The 24,942-nt window shown below is 40.8% G+C and overlaps 1 protein-coding gene across 7 annotated transcripts in view; it reads left to right on the top strand.

Moving 5' to 3' along the window:
* Nucleotides 1-24,942, top strand: part of ST7 (suppression of tumorigenicity 7) — a 281,009-nt gene that overhangs the window by 207,913 nt on the left and 48,154 nt on the right. For all 7 annotated transcript variants that reach the window (XM_055420813.2, XM_055420815.2, XM_055420812.2 and 4 more), the window contains one exon: nt 7,030-7,144. In XM_055420813.2, the coding sequence (XP_055276788.1) occupies nt 7,030-7,144 (115 nt within the window). The remainder of the gene's footprint in view (nt 1-7,029; nt 7,145-24,942) is intronic.

Raw genomic sequence — 24,942 nt, 5'->3', positions numbered from 1 at the left:
TGTTGTCTTTTTGTTCTGTTGATGAGTTCCTTTGCTGTTCAGAAGCTTCTATGTTCAAGATCCCATTTTAAAATTTTTGCTTTTATTTCTATTGCCTTGGGATACTGACCTAAGAAGACATTGCTACAATTTATGTCAGAGAAGATTCTGTCCATAGTTTCTTTTAGGAGTTTTTTGCGTCATGTCCTATATTTAAATCTTTAAGCCACTTTGAGTTTATTTTTGTATATGATGTGAGGGAGTGTCCTTACTTCATTAATTTACATGTGGCTCTCCAACTTTCCCAACACCACTTGCTAAAGAGATTGTCTTTTCCCCATTGTATATTTTTGCCTCCTTTGTCAAAGATTAATTGATCACAGGTAGGTAGATTTATTTCTGGGCTCTTTTTTGTGTTCTGCTGATCCATATATCTGCTTGTGTGCCAGTACCATGCTATTTTGGTTATTGTAGCCTTGTAGTATTGTCTGAGGTCTGGGAGGGTTAGACCTTCAGGTTTGTTCTTTCTCAGATTGCCTTAGCAGTTCTGAGTCTTTTGTGGTTCCATATAAATATTAGGATTTTTGTTCTTTTTCTCTGAAGAATCTCATGGGTAATGATAAGGATTGCATTAAAACCGTAGATTGCTTTGGTAATATGCCCATTTTAATAATATAAATGTTTTAATCTGAGAGCATGGGATTTTTTTCCATTTCTTTGAGTCATCTTTAATTTCCTTTATCAATGTTTTATAGTTTTCAGAGAAGTCAATATTCTCAAAAAGAGTTTTTCCACCCCCATCTAAAGAATGTACATATATTCCTTTGAAAAATATTACAACTTATGGTAAACATGAAGGAAGCAATAAAAATCACCTTTAATCTCATTAACCAGAAAATAACTACTAGTAAAACATTTTGGTGTATTTCTAACTAAGTATGTCTCTGTGCATAGATACAAAAGAAAAGCTTGATATTATTGTCAGCTTTTGTTCCTATCTTGCTTTTTCTAATGTAATGTCACATGTCTACATTTCCCAGGCCATGACATTTATAATTATTTGATAATTTAACTACTAATGACTATATATTATAGTCCCAAAGATGACTATATCTTATTTTATGTAAATGTCTCACAATAGATATATTTTTAAGTTGCTTGCATTTTTCATCACTGTAAATAATGTAAAAAACAGTCTTATTTGTAAATTTGTATTCACATCTGCCTGTTTCCACACCAGTGGTTGCCTTTTAAGTAGAGTTGTGATGAACTCAAGTGTGTTTATTTGAAAAACTATTATGAAAGTAATGTGAAGAGTGGGTTGGAAAAAGATGATTCCAGAAGCAGGCAGAGGAAAGATGCTGTTTGAGCAATTTAGGCCAACTATAAGAGCATAAACTAAATTATTGGTAGCAAGGTCAGAGAAAAGAGGAAGTGGTAATGTTTCTTAAAGTGTTTGTTTGTTTTATGTTTGTTTTTTTGCTTGACAGAATTTTCTTTGAACTTGATGAAGTTCAGTTCAGTTCAGTTCAGTCGCTCAGTCGTGTCCGACTCTCCGCGACCCCATGAATCACAGCACGCCAGGCCTCCCTGTCCATCACCAACTCCCAGAGTTCACTCACACTCATGCCCACAGAGTCAGTGATGCCATCCAGGCATCTCATTCTCTGTTGTCCCCTTCTCCTCCCGCCCCCAACCTTTCCCAGCATCAGAGTCTTTTCCAGTGAGTCAACTCATCGCAAGAGGTGGCCAAAGTATTGCAGTTTCAGCTTTAGCATCAGTCCTTCCAATGAACACCCAGGATCGATCTCCCTTAGAATGGACTGGTTGGATCTCCTTGCGGTACAAGGGACTCTCAAGAGTCTTCTTCAACACCACAGTTCAAAAGCATCAATTCTTCGGCGATCAGCTTTCTTCACAGTCCAACTCTCACATCCATACATGACCATGGGAAAAACCATAGCCTTGACTAGACAGACCTTGTTTGGCAAAGTAATGTCTCTGCTTTTTAATATACTATCAAGGTTGGTCATAACTTTCCTTCCAAGGAGTAAGCGTCTTTTAATTTCATGGCTGCAGTCAGCATCTGCAGTGATTTTGGAGCCCCAAATAATAAAGTCTGACACTGTTTCCACTGTTTCCCCATCTATTTCCCATGAAGTGATGGGACCAGAGGCCATGATCTTAGTTTTCTGAATGTTGAGCTTCAAGCCAACCTTTTCACTCTCCTCTTTCACTTTCATCAAGAGGCTTTTGAATTCCTCTTCACTTTCTGCCATAAGGGTGGTGTCATCTGCATATCTGAGGTTATTGATATTTCTCCCAGCAATCTTGATTCCAGCTTGTGCTTCTTCCAGCCCAGCGTTCCTCATGATGTACTCTGCATATAAGTTAAATAAGCAAGGTGACAATATACAGCCTTGACGCACTCCTTTTCCTATTTGGAACCAGTCTGTTGTTCCATGTACAGTTCTGACTGTTGCTTCCTGACCTGCATACAGGTTTCTCAAGAGGCAGGTCAGGTGGTCTGGGATTCCCATCTCTTTCAGAATGTTCCACAGCTGCCAGCATTTTTTTTACATTTTAATTCAGGGATTTAAAGACCGATGGGAATCCCAGACCACCTGACCTGCCTCTTGAGAAACCTGTATGCAGGTCAGGAAGCAACAGTCAGAACTGTACATGGAACAACAGACTGGTTCCAAATAGGAAAAGGAGTATGTCAAGGCTGTATATTGTCACCCTGCTTATTTAACTTATATGCAGAGTACATCATGAGGAACGCTGGGGTGAAAGAAGCACAAACTGGAATCAAGATTGCTGGGAGAAATATCAATAACCTCAGATATGCAGATGACACCACCCTTATGGCAGAAAGTGAAGAGGAACTCAAAAGCCTCTTGATAAAAGTGAAAGAGGAGAGTGAAAAGGTTGGCTTGAAGCTCAACATTCAGAAAACAAAGATCATGGCCTCTGATCCCATCACTTCATGGGAAATAGATGGGGAAACAGTGGAAACAGTGTCAGACTTTATTATTTGGGGCTCCAAAATCACTGCAGATGCTGATTTGCAGCCATGAAATTAAAAGACGCTTACTCCTTGGAAGGAAAGTTATGACCAACCTTGATAGTATATTAAAGAGCAGAGACATTACTTTGTCAACCAGGGTCCGTCTAGTCAAGGCTATGGTTTTTCCCGTGGTCATGTATGGATGTGAGAGTTGGACTGTGAAGAAGGCTGATCGCCGAAGAATTTATGCTTTTGAACTGTGGTGTTGGAGAAGACTGTTGAGAGTCCCTTGGACTGCAAGGAGATCCAACCGGTCCATTCTAGAGATCAGTCCTGGGTGTTCATTGGAGGGACTGATGCTAAAGCTGAAACTGCAATACTTTGGCCACCTTATGCGACGAGTTGACTCACTGGAAAAGACTCTGATGCTGGGAAAGGTTGGGGGCAGGAGGAGAAGGGGACGACAGAGAATGAGATGGCTGGATGGCATCACCAACTCTATGGACATGAGTTTGGGTGAACTCTGGGAGTTGGTGATGGACAGGGAAGCCTGGCATGCTGTAATTCATGGAGTCACAGAGAGTCGGACACGACTGAGCGACTGAACTGAACTGAACTGAACTGAAGGAGGTGGCTATAGCGGGCATGCCATAGAGATTCTTAATGCAGGGCTTAATGGTTCTTTTCCAAAATAGGAAATACCAAGGGGACGGACAGGTTTGAAGGGTTGGCTTTGGAAGGAGGAATTTATGAGCCTAGTATTAGATGGATTGGGTAAAACTGTCAGGGAGAGAGCTTATAAATTGATATAATGGCTTAGGAGAGAGGTCAGAGCAGAATATGAGGCTGTGGGAGCGATCCCCACAAAAGTGGTGGTGTTGAGACCCCGGACATGAAAGTGTCCTAGAGATCAGTGTGTTTATGCAAAGAATACTTGGGACATACCCAGGCAGACAGCTTGCTCCTAAGTAGCAGAAAAGGGGGAAACTAGAGAAGGAACTATAAGATGAGTATGAAGAAAACCAGAAGAAAATGATATGGAGGAAGCCAAGAGAGACAAGAGTTTCAAGAAGTCATCAAACTGTCAAATGTTGCAGAGGTCAAGCAAGAAAAGGACTGGAGGGTGTCCACAGGAGCAATTTAAGTCACCTGGAAATGTGGGATGAGCAGATTCAGAGAAATTGTGGGGCTGGAAGCCAGATTGTAGCTTACGGTGAGGAGTGAGGGGAATGGAGGGAGTAGAATACTCATGGTTCTTCTTTAAGAAAGCCTGTTGTGAAAGGCTGGAGAAGGTCAGGTGATAACTGGAGTGAGATGGGGCAGTGGAAGTTTCATTGCTTCTTCTTGTTTATATTCAGGAAGCAAAACTACATTTCTATTTGCTATTTGCTATTTGCTGTGTTTAAAATTCTTTTATTGGTGATTTGTTTTTTGGACATGGTATGTTCTGTCCAAGCATCCAGTGAAAGCATTGCTGCCCAAACTCCTAGCATCTTCGAGTTTTATTTAAACAAGCACAGACCTGCATGTTTGCTCATAGTTTCATTGGATCTTTTAAATGTATTTATTTATATTAATTGAAGAATAGTTACTTTACAATATTGTGATCGCCTCTGCCATACATCAGCATGAATCAGCCATAGGCATGTGTTAGATTTTAATTAGATTCCCCTTTCAGTTTTTAAGCTTCAGCATACTAGTATTTGGAATTGCACTTTTTAAATTACAGAATATGGCTTGAGTCCTTGAAGTTTGACCTCTACCTAAAGAATTGATCGAAAATGGTTAATGTTTAAATGTTGCAGTTTAGAGAATGTCTTTATTGTATTGCCAAATGCTGAATGATAGAGAGATTTAATTCTAACAAGCACTAATTAGAAAGAGAAAAAAAATTAAAAAGTGATGTGAACCAGAATCAGAATAAACCAGACAAGGAATACTTTTATTGGTTGCAGAACATCAACAATGTGTGATATAGTCTCATTCACTTCCTTTACTAGCAGTGGAAATACTGCAGGCTGTCTCTAGGGCGTTTAGACAGGCTTATTGAAGACATAATCATTTTGATAGGTGTTATTTGTTGGTAATATGATGCCTTGAAGCTGCAGTAAATTATTTGTTTTTAGAGATATGCTACATGGTTCTTGGATTTTTTAAAAACAAAACAATATGGCAAAGATTTCTAACTTGGGATAAGTGAATAGTCAATGCAGTGTCTCCACTGGTTTCTTGTTTAATAAAAAATTTGTCTATTTTGAGGGGTATTATTTCTCTCAGCACAATTGCTTTAAATGTGTTGACATCAGAAAAAGAAGTATTACTTCTTTAGAGGTCACTGTGTTAAAATAGAAAATACTTATCCATTTAGTAAATTAAATAGAGGGTATATATGTATACGGGCTTCCCTGGTGGCTCAGGCAGTAAAGAATCTGCCTGCAATGCAGGAGACCTCGGTTGGATCCCTGGGATGGGAAGATCCCCTGGAGGAAGGTATGGCAACCCACTCCAGTATTCTTGCCTGGAAAATCCCCATGGACAGAGGAGCCTGGAGGGCTATAGTCCATGGGCTCACAAAGAGTAGGACATGACTGAGAGACTGAGCACACACACATATATGAATACATCATTACATACTTACACATGTATATGTGTGAGTGTGTGACTTTGCTTTGTAAAGAACCTGGTTGTCTTAAAGGTGAGATTTACTGTTCCTGAGGATAAGATTTCACTCTGAAATTCTTGGTCATGTCCTTTCTTCTTTCTCTTTGTTTTTCAATGAAATTCATTATCATATCTTTTAACTCCCTTTGGACCTCTCTTCCTCCTGATGGTGTCTAGAACCTGAGCCTTTCCTTTAATCATTCCTTCACCATTCTAGCCTGTTCTCTTGCTCCTTGACTTTTCATTGAATCTAATTCAGTTTTCCCAGGCTCAGCCTTATCATTTGACATCTTTGCCACTGTCCCTGGGCTGCTGAGCCGTGTCAGCTGAAACTTGACAACAGTGCCAATTGTAGACTCTCTAAATCTGTGGTCTCCAGTCTGTTTGGGTCCCAAGACAGCCTCTGTAATCCTTGATTGTTCCACACTTTTACCGCCAGCTTCCCACTTCCTCCCTGTCACCTGTTCCCTCAGTCTCGAAAAATAATCTTGACTCCTGTTTTATTGAGACCAACAGGCAGAAACTCCTTAACATCTTCTTTTACTACCATTCTCTGTCACTACCTGCAAATTTTCTCAACACATATCACCTTCTAGTTATTTTCCTTTTTGTCTTTAACTTGGCTATCAGGCTGCTCAAAAGAGCAATGCCTTTTGCTTCTCCTTCTACCCTCTGGCTTCCATCCAGAACAGCTAACTGTTAACACCTAGGAGATAGTTTTCCACCTTCACCTTATTTGGCCTTAAAGACATTTTAACATTCAGTACTGCCTCTAAGCATCTTTCTCAGTGTTCATAAAACTCCTCGTTTTTGGATTTTCTCCCACCTTCAGTTCAGTTCAGTCGCTCAGTCGTGTCCAACTCTTTGCGACCTCATGAATCGCAGCACATCAGGCCTCCTTGTCCATCACCAGCTCCTGGAGTTTACCCAGACTCATGTCCATCGAGTCGGTGATGCCATCCAACCATCTCATCCTCTGTCATCCCCTTCTCCTCCTGCCCCCAATCCCTCCCAGCATCAGGGTCTTTTCCAATGAGTCAACTCTTCACATGAGGTGGCCAAAATATTGGAGTTTCAGCTTCAGCATCAGGATTCTAAAGGATTGAGCTCCTTTAGAATGGACTGGTTGGATCTCCTTGCAGTCCAAGGGACTCAGATTCTCACAAATTCAAAGTTGCTGTTCCCAAAATAGCACAAAAAAATTTAAGCGTTTAATGGTTTAGAACATAATAATTGATGTGAATGCTTGTAATTTAGTATTAATTGTACTTCTAAAAATTATACTATACTTTTATATATAGTATATAAATAACTCAGTATTAGTTATACCTTATAAAATAAGAAACATATTAATTTTCCCTTGGTTTCTTCTTTCCTAGTTAATGAAGGAGTTCCCTCTCCTGAGCATGTTCAACATCCATGAAAACCTTTTAGAGGCTCTCCTGGAACTACAAGCATATGCTGATGTTCAGGCAGTCTTAGCAAAGTATGATGGTAAGTCCTTGGGAACTTTTATCTACTTGAGTATCCCTCTTTTCTTGATGTATTTCAATGATTAGAAGAGAAGGATCATTTCAAATAGCACAGCACTTTGATAACTATTGTCTTAGAGAATTTCCACCTGATTTCCATGGTCAGGAATCACTCAGAACCTCTGCAGGCAGCACATGCCCTGTAGGAACAGCGCTGACCCCTCACTGGTTGACTGTGACCACTACCTGTTCGTCATGTAGATCTGTGAAGCAATAGAACAGCTGGGTTTTGTTGTTGTTTAGCTGCTAAGTCGTGTTTGAGTCTTTGCAACCTCATGGACTGTAGCCCGCCAGACTCCTCTATTCATGGTATTTCTCAGGCAGGAATACTGACGTGAGTTGTCATTTCTTTCACCAAAAACAACTGGTAGCTTCTGCTGCAAAACTTGTGACAGTTCAGTAATGTTTGAAGATGAAATCATGGCCCTTCACCCCAGGTCTTCTCTTCTTTAGCAGAATAACTCCCATTTCTTCACACGAGAGCCTTTGCAGTCCCTTTGACATTCTAACTTACTCACCCATGAGCTTATTTTATTTTGCCTTTTCTTACTCAACCAGGAAAATAAGCTGATACCACCTAGATATTTGAAAAATCTTCTCAATTGCCATTGTCTTTGAATTTACTATTTGATTATACACAATTTTCTACATAATTAGCTGCTAGAATCTCTGCAGAATTTCATACCATTCTGCCATGTTCCATTTATTTTCTCCCCAAAAGAAATATATTTGCTTATAAAATGGATGTTAGGAAGTGATTGTGTATGTTACATGATTTTTTTTTTTTACTCTATAAAATGTTCTTTATTAAGTAAGCATTTTTAGTGCATTTAAATAATTATTGATATGTACACACTGCTATATTTAAAATAAAATGCCCTTTTGTGAAAAAAGAAAGAATTATTCAGATCAAAATTTCTAGCAATTCAAACATATAGAGCAAACTATACTATTTGAGTCTTATTTTTGATATATAGTTCCTCAAAAGGTATCTCTGAAATAGGTTAGAGGTGTTACCTCCTGCAGCTGGAGGAACTGAGGCATCATGAGATTGTTTTCATTTTGTTTTATTGTTAATTCTTGCTCAGACTGATGGAAACTAAAAGCCCTCAGCCAGTGATGGCACCGCTTGGCCTGTGCAAACATGAGCACCCTGTGTAAGAAAATATATGCTACCTAGTATGGAACTGATTTTAGAAAGAGAGCAAAATGTGGCACACTTTACAGTAAACAAAATAAAGACTGTTTGGCCTTCATGTCAGCTCACTTTTGTTCTCTATTTGTATGCTGGAATCCCACTGTTGGGCTGACCTTGGGAGTCTAAGCCAGGAGACTACCTTAGAGGCAGAATACACTGAGGGCCTTTTGGTACCTAAGAAACCCAGCACATGGGTTCAGGTGGCCACGCGCCTTCCACGTACTACCTCAAAGCCAGCTGTGTCATGGCAAGGCTTCAGTGTTCTCATCCCTAGAGTAAGTCTGCACTCAGCCTGCTACATCAAGGCGTGAGAAAAGGTTTAGCCAATAGAGCCTTTGGGATCTCAGGTCTCTCCTAAGGCTCCTTTCATGAAGATCTCAGTTCATTACAGAAATCATCAGCTTTGTGTTACAAGACTGATTGTAAAATAAAGCAATGAACTCATGTGGAGCTTTCTGTCGTCTGTCTCTATCCCATTGCAGTCTCCATGCCACAACAACCGAAAGCTGATTTATTAGATTCTGATAACATATGTTCACATTATTTGTTACAAGAGCCTGTCCCACCCTCCACTAAAACTTGGCTCTCACTTTGCTAAATTCCTTTGTTGCAAATGGACAAACTCACTATACCAAAGCCCTGTGTTGAGCTTTGTTTATGTTTGTACCTGGCAACAGAGATGATGTTCTTTCTCATTATTCATGGAAAAAGAGCCTCATTAGTGGCAGGACACATACTGTTGCTGAGATGCCTCGTTAGGGGTTTGGAGTTCAGCAGTGGTCAATAGGCTGCAGATGACCTAACCCCAGCTGAATCCTGGAGGGTGTTTTGGCTCAGATTTGTCTCAGGCCCGTGTCATTTACAGTAGAAATATAATGAAGTGGTTGCTGAAGTTACTGTTCTCGAGGAATGAGCTGCAGCCACACCAGACTATTAAAAACATGCCTCTTCTTCTTCTCCCCGGACCAGAAAATGGGCTCTTTCCGGCTCATCCCTGCAGCTTTTCCTGGAGACCCAAAGGACCTCGACCCAGTTCTTATCCAATTTTATTGCTCTGTATGAGGAAGTGGAAGCTTCAGAGGGCTTGGAGTACAGACAGCAATTGGGGCGCCCTGTTCTTCACCCTGGTTCTGATGTCATCATTGTAATCTGTGAGATGCTGGAGACAGCACTTTGAACCCAAGCCTCCCCATCCCTCACCATTGAGCCACACCCAGAGCAGCAGGATTAGATGTTATCTTTGCAAATCGGAATGCTCTGGTTGGGTAGCTGTTTCTTGGATGTTTTATGGGTACAGCAATCCTTCTTTATTACATTTGCTAGGTGGCTGAATTTTTTTAAGAAGTATGAGGGGAAGTGACACAATGGGATTGGTGCTGCTTCTCTGACCTTTGCAAAAAGGATTTAGAAATATGGCAAAGCACAGGGGAAAAAAACACAGCATGTTCTGAGGAAAGCAGGAAGACGGCATATGTTCCCTTTGCCTCATTCTTATTCTTCTTCACTTCTATTTTTTTTTGCTTTGACTTTTTAAAATGACATTTACAAAGTTCCTTTATAGGGAAACCCTTTGGCAAGCCTGGATTCCAAGTAGGGATTACCAGTTAACTGGTCACCCCTCCTTGTAAACTACAATCTAATTTGTACTTTTCCCTTCAGATAGCCTTTGATCTTGTGTTATTCCAGCCATTAGTCTGAAATGCTGTCTTGCCATCCTCAGGAGTTTTCATGGTCTTCTAGTTTCAATCTATTAACCAACATTATGGGTGAGCAATTTTTATCCAGGTGGTTGGTGTTGGTTTTGGAGGGTCCTTCATACAATGACTGAAAAAACAGCAGCAACTAACACTGAGTTCTTATGATGTGTCACGGTGAGACATGATCCTAAGCTTGGCGTGGATGGACTCATTTATTCTCGCCACAGCATATGAGGTAAATACTATTATTAGTCCATTTTACAGCTGTGGTAACTGGTACAGAAAGGAGTTAAGTAACGTGTTCAAGTGAACAGCCTAAGATGTCACAGCAAAGCCATGGAAATATTATGTTGTGAGGGCAAAGACAGAAACTTAGAAAAGCCTTTGTTTGATACGATGTGAATTCTGCGAGGAAGGGAAAGCAAGAATAAACTGAGATTATCTGACCCCAAACACATGCTCGTAATCATCATCCCACTTCCACTGTCTCTGCTGTTGGCAGTATTTTTAATTGTTTCTATTAACACTCTTCTTGTTGTTATCATTGGTTCCAGTTTATTGAGAACCTACCGCGTGTCAAGCGTATTATACACATTACCTATAACCCTTACAATGCCCTTGCAAGAAGGTAGTTATTCTGTTTTAGCAGATGCAAAGCTGAGGCTTGTGAATTTAAGTAACTTTCAAAACCACATTCCTTGAAAACTGCAAAATTGCAGAACTGAGATGCAAATTCAGGTCTAGCTGGCTTTAAGAGTCCATGTGTTTTTCATAAACGTAAGCCTCGTTGAAGTGACTTTCTTTTTCTCTCTCCTCTTATAAAGAATGAATTAGGCAGTCTGGAGCCATGGTGCAGAATTTCAGTGATGCCAAATTGTCTTTTAAGATTTTTAAAAAATTATTCCTTAAGAACTGGGCATATCTGTATTTGTCTATCTTTCTGAAACCATCTCTAATCACCTTGTTCCTGATTTCATTAGTCACAAAAGGTATTTGATGTATGGTGTTCATTTAATTTTTGATTTATCTTTTTTTTTTCAGTCATACATTAGCTATAAAGACAATGTTTTTAAGATCATGAGGTCATCAAAACCTTCTATTCGAAGCCATTGAGAATGTTGTTACAAGCTTTGTATTGCCTTTCAAAGATGTTTATAGGCCACCTAGCTTGAAAGCTTAAGTCTCAAGATTAGGGTGGGAATGAGGAAAATAATTCATGCATTTCTTATTCATTATCATTTGCGCATTTGAATTTTAGAAGAATCTCACAAAGCAAGTGAATATGAATATGAGTGCTTCCTTTGTGAACGTTTCCTTTGGGAGTACCTAGCTCTGTTTCTAGTTAGTAACTCCTGAGGATACCCAAGACAGTCCTGGTGGTAGGGCAGAGGACTAGCCCTGGTGCCAGCCTGCTGAGATCAAGCCCAACTCTGCCTTCCACTGGCTGAGTGAACTTAGTTCAGTTCAGTCTCTCAGCTGTGTCTGACTCTTTGTGACCCCATGTACTGCAGCAAGCCAGGCTTCCCTGTCCATTACCAACTCCTGGAGCTTGCTCAAACTCATGTCCATTGAGTCAGTGATGCCATCCAATCATCTTGTCCTCTGCTATCCCCTTCTCCTGCCTTCAATCTTTCCCAGCATCAGGGTCTTTTCCAATGAGTCTGCCCTTTGTATCAGGTGGCTAAAGTATTGGAACTTAAGCTTCAGCATCAGTCCTTCCAATGAATGTTCAAGGTTGATCTCCTTTAGGATTGACTGGTTTGATCTCCCTGTAGTCCCAGGGACTCTCAAGTCTCCTCCAACTTCACAGTTGAAAAGCATCAATTTTTAGGCACTCAACTTACTTTATGGTCCAACTCTCACATCTCATGGATGTGAGAGTGAACTTAAGCAAATCACTTAACCTTCTAAACTTCCATTTCTTTCTCTGGAAATGGAATCAAGACTTAGAAAGCCTAAGCAACTTGCCCAGGATCACACAGCTGGTAATTTGTTGTGAGGATTAAAGCAGTTAATCAGTGGTGGCTCAGTAGTAAAGAATCCACCTGCAGGAGATGCTGGTTCGATCCTTGGGTTGGGAAGAACCCCTGGAGAAGGAAATGGCAATCCACTCCAGTATTCTTACTTGGGAAATCCCATGAACAGAGGAGCCAGGTGGGCTACAGTCCGTGGAGTCACACAAGAGTCAAACATGACTTAGCAACTAAACAACAGTGTTTAGAAAATTGTGGGGCACACAATAAGAATTCAGTAACTATTAACCATTATAAAGAGACAAGATGACCACTCCTGAACTTCACCACTGTTCTCAACCCATTTTGTTCAAATGGAAAACCATATGTAAAATGTCGATTAAAATGAGAGCAAATAGCCCTGTCTTATGTCCCTCTAAAAACTGTTATGGCCTCTTGTTAAAATTAATTATACATCTAATAGGACATTTGAACTGACTCATTGGAAAAGACCTTGTTGCTGGGAAAGATTGAAGGCAGGAGGAGAAGGGGACGATAGAGGATGAGATGGCTGGGTGGCATCACTGACTCAATGGACATGAATTTGAGTGAACTCTGGGAGTTGGTGATGGACAGGGAAGTCTGGTGTGTTGCAGTCTATGAAGTCACAAAGAGTAGGACATGACTGAGTGACTGAACAATAAAATAGGACATGTGTGTAGATATTTAATAAGAATGGAAACAGTTTTATCTCTAAAACAATTCTTAAACATTTGGAAAACGGAAAAATAAAAATTGCTCAAGATTTTCACTCATGAGATAAAGACAGATTGTTTCAGTCTTGGGGCAATTTGTACCAGTGGAAATACAAATTCAAGCTCTTCTGGATGCAGTAATGCATTAGGGCATCTAGTGATTGCCCTAAATTTGGGGTCAGAAGCTTCCCTGTGAAGGACAGCTGGTCTTTTTATATAGTAACAAATGTTATATAAATGCAAGAGCTATATCAAGACCATTTTTACTGGTACCATCAAGCCCATCTTAAATCTGCATTCTTATTTACTATCTGGTAATGTGCAGAAGAGTTTCCCTGGTGGTTCAGACGGTAAAGCGTCTGCCTACAATGCAGAAGACCTGGGTTCAATCCCTGGGTCGGGAAGATCTCCTGGAGAAGGAAATGGCAACCCACTCCAGTATTCTTGCCTGGAAAATCCCATGGATGGTGGATCCTGGTAGGCTGCAGTCCATGGTGTTGCAAAGAGTCAGACACAACTGAGCAACTTCACTTCACAATGTGCTGAAGGAATAATTTTAAGTATAGGACATGTTTGTAACATTGGGGGAATACTTTCATCTCAGTAGATTGAAAGAAGAAATTCTAAAGAAAACATGAGGGAATCACTCTATGCTGAGACCCTTCAGAGAGTAAACTTTCTGCTGATCATTGTTTTACGGAGTCAGCATGTAGTTATAGATAAAAATTTTGTACACTTTGTTCATTGCCCAGGGCCTTATAGCTAGAATAAGTTACTCAGTGATCATCGCCGTTCCTCTGAAGTGGTCACTGGATACCTTGTCTTTTGGCTAGGCTGTTTTTCACTTATGTTTGGGGAATAAGTGGGATTTGAGATTCCAAAAGGACCATTGAATAGAATTTTTATTGAGGCTATTATCATCAGACTGTCAGATTAGGCTGTCCAGACCTCCAAAATGGTGCTTTTCAGTCAAGTGTATCTATAGATGTGAGTTTTGATACCACAGGCACAAGCAGCTCCAGAAATGTATCCACTGCAAAATTAGGTTGCATTCAAGAAAGAGGATTTGAAGTGCTGTCAGTCCCAAGTGACAGACTTTAAGCCTAGTCCAGCTCCCTTCCTTGGCCTGGTTCTTATGGAAAAGATCAAGGATGCCAGGCAAATGTTGAAGAGAATTTTTGTGTAAAAGATGGGCAAATAATCACATTGCTGCTTCAAAAAAGAAAATAATTATCCGCCCTGACACCGTGGACTATGGCTTCAGGCTGGTAAGCATAAGTCACTGAGAAGTGATGGCTCTGTATAGCTTTGCACTGAGTGCCCTGCTGACTGGGAAACCAAGAAGTAGGTCTGTCATGAGGACTGGGCCTTTGAAGTTACAAAGTGGTTGCCTTTCATGCTATATGTGCAATTAACAGGACTTCTCACAGATGCTATTTCAGAGTAAAGACTGTATTTGTGAAAAGTTTCTACGATTTCTGATGATGGAAGACATTTTATGAATGCATACATCTATAATTCACAGAGTTGGCATAGGAACAAACCCTTTAACTTTATGCTGGCTTTAGTAATCCTTATGGCCCAGTTATCATAATTTACCAAGGTAACATTTCTCTTTAGCTGGCCATCACCATCACATAAACTTCCATATTTGGTTCTAGGGCACCAGCCATAGAAGTGCCTTCTGACACAGACCCTCTGGGATAATCCAGTCCAGAAGTTGCAAATAACATCTGGTGTTTGCTTTGTAGCATAAATATTTCTTCATGTAGTTGAATCCGTGTTGCCTGCCACTCCCTTTACTCTAAATTACTAAGATCAGTAGTGTTTCCTGATTGAATCATTGACTTCCCAGGTGGCACACCTTTTTGAGGTTCTTTTTAGTTTATATCAGTCCTTTTTATTTCTTCAGTGAAGCTTTCTCCTTTGGTTGAAAGGGACAACCTTAGATTGACTTTTTGAAGGTGGGACCAAACAACTTCATACTGTCTAGAATCCCCCGTAAAATCTAAGAACACAATTATGCATATATGTTGTTGTTTTCTTTGCATCATATCATGAACAGGAGTAAACAGAGAAATCTTATTGAAGACAGTCACATGGAAGATAGAATTACATCATGGTACAGTAATAATACATTATGGTCCACTAACAGGAAGGAGTGAGAGTTGGACTGTGAAGAAAGCTGATCACCAAAGAATTGATGCTTTTGAAGTGTGGTGCTGGAGAAGACTCTTGAGAGTCCCTTGGACTGCAAGGAGATCCAATCAGTCCATCCTAAAGGAGATCAGTCCTGGTTGTTCATTGGAAGGACTGATGTTGAAGCTGAAACTCCAATACTTTGGCCACCTCATGCAAAGAGTTGACTCACTGGAAAAGACCCTGATGCTGGGAGGGAATGGGGGCAGGAGGAGAAGGAGACAACAGAGAATGAGATGGCTGGATGGCATCACCGACTCGATGGACATGAGTTTGAGTGAACTCCAGGAGTTGGTGATGGACAGGGAGGCCTGGCGTGCTGTGATTCATGGGGTTGCAAAGAGTCAGACATGACTAAGCGACTGAACTGAACGGAACAGGAAGGAGAAATGGCCTGTATTTTCATTAGTTTGTTTTTCACTTTTGTTTGTTCAGTTGGTCTGTTCATGGCTCCAGAAGAATCTGTCAAGGCTACATAAACTTCAAGTATATCAACTTGTTGTCTGACTAAGAAAAGTGATACTTGATGTTCTGTAATCTTAGCTGGTTACAGGGAGTAATTAGGTTAATTTTTCCAAATTAATTCAGCAATCTTTATGCTGAAGATACTTTTAGGTGCTTCCAGATTTGAGGGTGAATATGATTTATTCTGTGTTGCCAAGAAGCTTTCAGTCTTTTGGAGAAAGGTTAGAAACAAAAAAGCAACCCATAATGAATCAAGGTAGGGTGAATCTATGCTCAGTGAATCAGTTTGAAACATGCTGGAGGAAGTACTGAGAAAGAAACTCTTTGAGAGCAAGCCCTGTGTCCTCTTCTTGGACACTGATGTACTACAGTAGATGATCAGAGTGTCTGTGGTGAATGATTGACTTGTTAGATGGAGCTGCATTGTGAAATAGTGCTTACTTGTGAGGTGCTTTGGAACTTACTTATCTACTGGCTTCTACCCTTGAAAACATTGTTTTAGAGGTTTCAGTGTGAAATTGACCCTCAACTGACCAATTTCATACATAGGAAGAGTAATGATACTTTTTCATGTCAATGTATGGCAAAACCAACCAATACAGTATTGTAAAATAATTAGCCTCCAATAAAAAAAAATTTTAAAGGAAAAAAAAATAAAATTACATCTTGATTGTTATTAACATTATACATGAACAAAGGGGAATTAGGCAAAAAGATCATCACTGGAAAAATTCTATCCTATCTAAGGTTTTGCCCCATGGGTTTTCTGAGACATCAAAATGACAACTTTACTCATAATCACATAACTTTGTCCCAAGATTATTTCATTGAATTTCAAGTTTGTTAGTATGAGCCATTCATGACTTTTGAAAACTTAAGAGTCATCCTCCCTGAGATGACCTTTCTTTCTCTTTTTTTTTTTTTTTATCAGTAGCACCATCCTCATAAAGGGTGCTTGGGAGCCAGAAGAGGTGTGGTTTGCTTTCTTTGTTTCTGGACAAAAATTTCACTTTTGTTTAACCTTGCTTTAGCTTTTACTCTTGCTTTCTTACTGCCCCACTTTCCCAATACTGCTTTGTCAAATAGACATCTAGATTTAGAGCACAATCCAACGTCATGCATTCTGCTGGAATGCTGTGCGTGCGTGTGTGCTCTGTTGTATCTGACTCTTCCACCCCCAAGGACTGTAGCCAGCCAGGCTCCTCTGTTCATGGAATTGTAAACAAAGATAAATGAAGTATACATGTTGAGAAATAACACGTTTCTGACTCCCTTTAAAGCACACATCAATACAGATGACTTTTGGCTCCTGGAAGCTAAATTAGAAGTAAATGTTTGTATGTTGAAGGAAGGTGATATAAAGTGATTTAATATGTTACTATGTTAATTTAGGATTTTATTCCACAAACACTGACCACCAACTATGTTTCAAACATTGTTTTGTATTGTGGGTAGGAAGTGATGAAGAAACACAGCTTTAACCCCTAAAGCACACCATGTGAATAGGAGAGGGAAATGAGAATGGACAGTTGATGTGAAGTGTAAAGACTGACAGAGTTTAACCCAAGATGGAAGGGACACCTCACCCAAGGTGATGAGAGAAACCACCCCTGTGGAGGTGTGATCTGTGGTGAACCAAACAGTGAAGGTGCTGGAGGCAAAGAAAACACATCCAAACACATTTGGGGCAGGACTGACCCAGCTTGTATGGAGAATGTTGTTTCCCACAGAGCAGAGGGCTGGAGGGGGACTGCAGCAGAAGATGTACTGGTGAGTTAAGCAGGAGCAAGACCTCAAAGTGCTTTGATTCTAGTTTGGATTTTATTTTAAAGACTATGGAGAGACCTTGAAGGCAATTTCAGCAGAGGAAAGGCTTCAGTCTGCCTGCAAAGTGAAGAGAGTGGCACAGTGAATTCACACTCGGCCTAGCTTTGACTTGAGGTGGGTTGGGAGGTGAACACAGTGTGAAAGCCCTGAGATCTGGAGGAGTAGGATGCCAAACTCCTGTGGTGGAACTTTCAGACTTTGCAAAGAAGCAGAATTCTATCCTTCAGGGACACATTTGCTAGGTTCTCCAATCAAGAAGTGTGAAAGAGTTTATTAATTAATAGAGTTTGGTTTTTCATCCTTAAACTACAAATGGAAATCCCAGTGCAGAAAGTTTTATTTCATGGATAATCAAAACTTTTATTTTAAACTATAAGCACTTAATTTCATTTGCTCACTGGTGATCTTTCTTAACTCCAAGAAGTCAAGACCTATATAGACCAGAAAAACCCTTAGATAAGCTGTTTTTCGAGGGGAATGTAACTAAGATGTCACATTAAGAGTCTGCCAGGATTCGTGTATCCTACCTACTTTCATCAATACCTACATACTTCTGCTGAGTGAGCAGTGACACAAGGAGGAAAAAAGTGAAATGTGAGGAAGAGGTGGAAGGTCTTTAGGTGGATCTTGCTTCCTGACACTTTAATTACAACTAACGTAGACAAAGTCTGAGAGTAATTAATACCTTGGATTTAATTCTTATCAAAAAGAAAGAACTTTCAGTTCAGTTCAGTCGTTCAGTCATTTTTGCAACCCCATAGACTGCAGCATGCCAGGCTTCCCTGTTTATCACCAACTCCCGGAGCCTACTCAAACTCATGTCCATTGAGTCAATGATGCCATCCAGACATCTCATCCTCTGCCGTTCCCTTCTCCTTCTGCCTTCAATCTTTCCCAGCATCAGTCAGTTCAGTTCAGTCACTCAGTCGTGTCCGACCCTTTGGGACCCCATGAATCACAGCACGCCAGGCCTCCCTGTCCATCACCAACCCCCAGAGTTCACTCAAACTCATGTCCATCAAGTCGGTGATATCATCCAGCCATCTCATTCTCTGTTGTCCCCGTTTCCTCCCACCCCCAATCCCTCCCAGCATCAGACTCTTTTCCAGTGAGTCAACTCGTTGCATGAGGTGGCCCAAAGTATTGGAGTTTCAGCTTCAGCATCAGTCCTTCCAATGAACACCCAGGATTGACCTCCTTTAGAATGGACTGGTTGGATCTCCTTGCAGTCCAAGGGACTCTCAAGAGTCTTCTCCAGCACAACAGTTCAAAAGCATCAATGCTTCGGCAAACAGCTTTCATCACAGTCCAACTCTCACATCCATACATGACCACGGGAAAAACCATAGCCTTGACTAGATGGACCTTTGTTGGCAAAGTAATGTCTCTGCTTTTTAACATGCTATCTAGGTTGGTCATCACTTTCCTTCCAAGGAGTAAGCGTCTTTTAATTTCCTGGCTGCAATCAGCATCTGCAGTGATTTTGGAGCCCAAAAAAATAAAGTCTGACACTGTTTCCACTGTTTCCCCATCTATTTCCCATGAAGTGATGGGACCAGATGCTATGATCTTTGTTTTCTGAATGTTGAGCTTCAAGCCAACCTTTTCACTCTCCTCTTTCACTTTCATCAAGAGGCCTTTGAGTTCCTCTTCACTTTCTGCCATAAGGGTGGTGTCATCTGCATATCTGAGATTATTGATATTTCTCCTGGCAATCTTGATTCCAGCTTGTGCTTCTTCCAGCCCAGCATTCCTCATGATGTACTCTGCATATAAGTTAAATAAACAGGGTGACAATATACAACCTTTTCGTACTCCCTTTCCTATTTGGAACCAGTCTGTTGTTCCATGTCCAGTTCTAACTGTTGCTTCCTGAACTGCATACAGACTTCTCAAGAAGTATATCAGAAGGTCTGGTATTCCCATCTCTTGAAGAATTTTCCAGAGTTTGTTGTGATCCACACAAAGGCATTGGCATAGTCAATAAAGAAGATGTTTTTCTGGAACTCTTGCTTTTTCTGTGATCCAACAGATGTTGGCAATTTGATCTCTGGTTCCTCTGCCATTTCTAAATCCAGCTTGAACATCTGGAATTTCATGGTTCAGGTACTATTGAAGCCTAACTTGGAGAATTTTGAGCATTACTTTGCTAGTGTGTGAGATGAGTGCAGTTGTGCGGTAGTTTGAGCATTCTTTGGCATTGCCTTTCCTAGGGATTTGAATGAACACTGACCTTTTCCAGTCCTGTGGCCACTGCTGAGTTTTCCAAATTTGCTGGCATATTGAGTGAAGCACATTCACAACATCATCTTTTAGGATTTGAAATAGCTCAACTGAAATTCCATCACCTCCACTAGCTTTGTTTGTAGTGATGCTTCCTAAGGCCCACTTGACTTTGCATTCCAGGATGTCTGGCTCTAGTTGAGTGATCATACCATTGTGATTATCTGGATCGTGAAGATCTTTTTTGCATAGCTCGTCTCTGTATTCCTGCCACCTCTTCTTAATATCTTCTGCTTCTGTTAGGTCCATACCATTTCTGTCCTTTATTGAGCCCATCTTTGCATGAAATGTTCCCTTGGTACCTCTAATTTTCTTGAAGAGATCTCTGGTCTTTCCCATTCTATTGTTTTCCTCTATTTCTTTGCATTGATCTCTGAGTAAGGCTTTCTTATCTCTTCTTGCTGTTCTTTGGAAACCTGCATTCAAATGGGTGTATCTTTCCTTTTCTTCTTTGCCTTTCACTTCTCTTCTCAGTTCAGTTCAGTTGAGTTGCTCAGTCGTGTCTGACTGGTTGCGACCCCATGAACTGCAGCACGGCAGGCCTCCCTGTCCATCACCACCTCCCACTGTTTCCCCATCTATTTCCCATGAAGTGATGGGACCGGATGCCATGATATTAGTTTTCTAAATGTTGAGCTTAAGCCAACTTTTTCACTCTCCTCTTTCACTTTCATCAAGAGGCTATTCTATTCACAGCTGTTTGTAAGGCCTCCTCAGACAACCATTTTGCCTTTTTTGCATTTCTTTTTCTTGGGGATGGTCCTGATCCCTGCTTCCTGTACAATGTCATAAACCTCCATCCATAGTTCATCAGGCACTCTGTCTATTAGATCTAATCCCTTGAATCTATTTGTCACTTCCACTGTATAATCATAAGGGATTTGATTTAGGTCATACTATAATTGTCTAGTGGTTTTGCCTACTTTCTTCAATTTAAGTCTGAATTTGGCAATAAGGAGTTCATAATCTGAGCCACAGTCAGCTCCCGGTCTTGTTTTAGCTGACTGTATAGAGCTTCTCCATCTTTGGCTGCAAAGAATATAATCAATCTGGTTTTGGTGTTGATCATCTGGTGAGGTCCATGTGTAGACTCTTCTCTTGTGTGTTGAAAGAGGGTGTTTGCTCTGACCACTGAGTTCTCTTGGCAAAACTCTATTAGCCTTTTCCCTGCTTCATTCTGTACTCCAAGGCGAAATTTGCCTGTTACTCCAGGTGTCTCTTGACTTCCAACTTTTGCATTCCAGTCCCCTATAATGAAAATGACATCTTTTTGGGGTGTTAGTTCTAGAAGGTCTTGTAGGTCTTCATAGAACCATTCAACTTCAGCTTATTCAGTATTACTGGTCAGGGCATAGACTTGGATTTCTGTGATATTGAACAGTTTGCCTTGGAAACAAACAGAGATCATGCTGTTGTTTTTGAGATTGCATTAAAGTACTGCATTTCAGACTCTTTTGTTGACTCTGGTAGCAACTCCATTTCTTCTAAGGGATTCTTGCTCACAGTAGTAGATATAATGGTCATCTGAGTTAAATTCACCGATTCCAGTCCATTTTAGTTCACTGATTCCTAAAATATCAATGTTCACTCTTGCCATCTCCTGTTTGACCACTCCCAATTTGCCTTGATTCATGGACCTGACATTCCAGGTTTCTATGCAGTATTGCTGTTTACAGCATCGGACCTTGCTTCTATCACCAGTCACATCCACACTGGGTGTTGTTTTTGCTTTGGCTCCATCTTTTCATTCTTTCTGGAGTTATTTCTCCACTGATCTCCAGTAGCATATTGGGCACCTACCGACCTGGGGAGTTCATCTTTCTGTGCCCTATCTTTTTGCCTTTTCATATTGTTCATGGAGTTCTCAAGGCAAGAATACGGAAATGGTTTGCCATTTCCTTCTCCAGTTCACCACGTTTTGTAAGAACTCTCCTCCATGACCTGTCAGTCTTGGGTGACCCTACACGGCATGGCTCATAATTTCATTGAGTTAGACAAGGCTGAGGTCCATGTGATCAGATTGGTTAGTTTTCTGTGACTGTGGTTTTCAGTCTGTATGTATTCTGATGGAGAAGGATAAGGGGCTTATGGAAACTTCCTGAATGGAGAGACTGACTGAGGGGGAGACTGGATCTTGTTCTGATGGATGGGGCCATGCTCAGTAAGTCTTTCATCCAGTTTTCTGTTGATGGTGGGCCTGTATTCCCTCCCTGTTATTCACCTGGGGCTAAACTATGGTGGAGGTAATGAAGATAATGGTGACCTCCTTCAAAAGGTCCCATGCTGGCACTGCTGCTCTCAGTGCCCCCAACCTGCAGCTGGAGCCACCACCGACCCATGCCTCTGCTGGTGACTCCTGGACACTCACAGGCAAGTCTGGGTCAGTCTCTTGTGGGGTCACTGCTCCTTTCTTCTGGGTCCTGGTGCACACAAGGTTCTGTTTGTGCACTCTAAGAATCTATTTCCCCATTCCTGTGTAAGTTCTGACAGCTATATGATGGGGTTGATGGCGACCTCCTCCAAGAGGGCTTATGCCATTGCCAAGTCTGCTGCACCCAGGCATACCCAAGTCTGCTGCACCCTGAGCCCCTGCTCCTGTGGCAGTCCACTGCTGACCTGTACCTCCACAGGAGACACTCAAACACAGTTCCGTCCCAGTCTCTGTGGGGTCTTTGGGTCCTGGTGTGCACAAGGTTTGTTTGAGCCCTCTGAATGTCTCTGGCAGGTATGATTGATCCTAAATGTGATTTTGCCCCTCCTACCATCTTGCTGGGGCATCTCCTGTGCCCTTGAACATGGGGTATCTCCTTAAAGTCTCTTCAGTGTTGCACAGTTTTACCTGTCATAACTATTAATAAATAGTTGCACACAGATTATTGTAGACCACTGCAAATACAGGGTGATCTCTAGAATATCATTTCTGGACTCTCTCCTTGGTATTGCTGTGGTCCGTATGTTTTTACGTCAGACCTTGCTGACAGCATAGCACAGTTAACAAGCATGTGCTCTGGGGGAAGCTCATATTTGTTCTAGGTGTGTCGTGTTGTCATATTTCTTAACTGTTCTATGCCTCACTTTCCCCATCTGTAAATCAGGGCTAGCAGTAGGTCCTATGTCATATGACCTACGGGTCTGAGGATTAATGTGTGTACGTGATTAACATCAGTGTCTGGGACTTAATAAGCCCTCAATAAATGTTAGCTAGCGGTAATTGGCTCAGAGGTTAAAGCGTCTGCCTCCAATGCGGGAGACCTGGGTTCGATCCCTGGGTCGGGAAGATCCCCTGGAGAAGGAAACAGTAACCCACTCCAGTATTCTTGCCTGGAGAATCCCATGGATGGAGAAGCCTGGTAGGCTACAGTCCACGGGGTCGCAAAGAGTCGGACACGACTGAGCGACAGAACGGAACGGAGCGGTAATTTTGATGATGATTATGATCATATAGGAAGGAAGTATACTTATGATGTATATGGAGCAAAGCTGTAGGTGATAGGTTGAGTTCCAACTATGAGTGATAGGCTGGAATGATATGCTTAAACCATTACTATTTAATAGTTTAGATTTTATCTTAAGGTTTAAAATTTAATGGAGTCATATACGGAAATCCTGCTTGTAGATTCAGAAATTCTCCTGGCTGAAGTAATAGAGAAAAGACCTGGCTTTGGGTGAAACTGGTTTGAATAGAATGTGGAGTGAAGGTTTGTTGACCACATAGTCTTAGGAACAAAGTGCTTCAGCTGCTCAACTTCAGGGCCTTCCTTGCTGGTACTCAGATGGGGCAGTGGCCATGGGCTGTCAGGCTGCATGTTTCCCTGGCTCTGTACTGGTCAGGTTTCAGGATCCAGAGGATTATTTACAGTTGTAAATCTCATATTTTGAAATCACCTGTGGCTCCGTAATAAAAATAAGTGAGAAGTTCTGAATACTGTGTCTTCAGTTAAAGGGCTAGAAGTATTTATTCTGGAAAAGATTAGGTTTAGAGTAGGTAATTTAACCATCTTAATAGCTGAAAGGTCAACTTGAGAAATAATCAGATTCTGTTTATTAAACTAAGAAGGAATTTTTAGATAAGGATGCATACAGGCAATGGAGGGGCCAAAGTGATGAAAGGCAAGGGAGCGAAGATAGCTTCAGGATCATAGGTTTGGCTTTTTTTTTTTTTCACGTTTTTTAAATTGAGATATAAATTATGTGCCATAACATGCACAAGTCTTAAACATAGAGCTGGATGACTTTTCAGTTATGTATGAGTGAGTGAGTGAAGTTGCTCAGTTGTGTCCGACTCTGTGACCCCATGGACTGTAACCTGCCAGGCTCCTCCATCCATGGGATTTTCCAGGCAAGAATACTGGAGTGGGTAGCCATTTTCTTCTCCAGGGGATCTTCCTGACTCAGGGATCAAACCTGGGTCTCCCACTCTGCAGGCAGACTCTTTACCATCTGAGCCACCAGTTATGTATACATCTCTGTGATCACCACCCAAGATCATAGAATTTTCCATCATCTCAGAAAGTTGCCCCTCCAACCCAGCTGTAACCATTTTTCTGACTTCTCTCACCATATATTAGTTTTGAAAACTTCATACAACCTCTTCGGAGTACTATCTACCAATCATTTATCTGTCTTCTGACTAAATTCCATTTCCAGTTATATATCCAAGAAAAATGAGTTTTTTTTTTAATTAAGAAAAAACATACACAAGAATGATAACAACAGCTTTCTATATAATAGTGAAAAACTGGAAAACAATCCAAATAGCCATGAGCAAGAGAATAAACATATTGTGGTGTATTCACACAATGAAATACTACTCAGCAGTAAAAAGGGATGAGATACTGATGTACGCTACAATGTGGATGAACCTCAGAGATATAATTTGGGATGAAAGAAGCCTGACACGAAAGTGCATACACTATGATTCTAATTCTGTGGAGTTCAAGACTGTAGCTTTTAATTAAAGTCTTTCATTTCTGTTTGATTTTACATGCCTAAGATGCTTAGAGAAAGTTCTTCCCTTTTCATGAAAGGATCTGTATGAAGCACAAGATGGCAGAGAAGTGGAAGGAAAATTAACGCCAGCAGTTCAGCTTTGCTTAAGTGAGAAACATCAGCATTCCTTCTTTCTATAATGAGTAATGGAAATATGTGATGTCTCATTATTTCCTTTCATTTCCTCCTTGGATTCTAATCCTTAAAGAGACTTTCTGGCAATAGTGGTAGCTACACACCACTTAAAAAGACAGAAAAGCACTGCATAGTTAGAGTCTCTTCATACAAATTGGACTTAGAATAATTTTGAGTCTCTTCCTCAAAATTTCTGAATAAATTATAAGATGTATAGGAAAGTATCTTATTTGGTGTTTTTTCCTGCTTTAAACTTCTGA

The sequence above is a fragment of the Moschus berezovskii genome, chromosome 3 (assembly GCF_049115385.1).
Source record: "Moschus berezovskii isolate FMDL1 chromosome 3, NW_MosBer_1.0, whole genome shotgun sequence".
In the NCBI taxonomy this organism is placed as follows: Eukaryota; Metazoa; Chordata; class Mammalia; order Artiodactyla; family Moschidae; genus Moschus; species Moschus berezovskii.
This window is presented reverse-complemented; position numbering and strand designations above follow the sequence as displayed.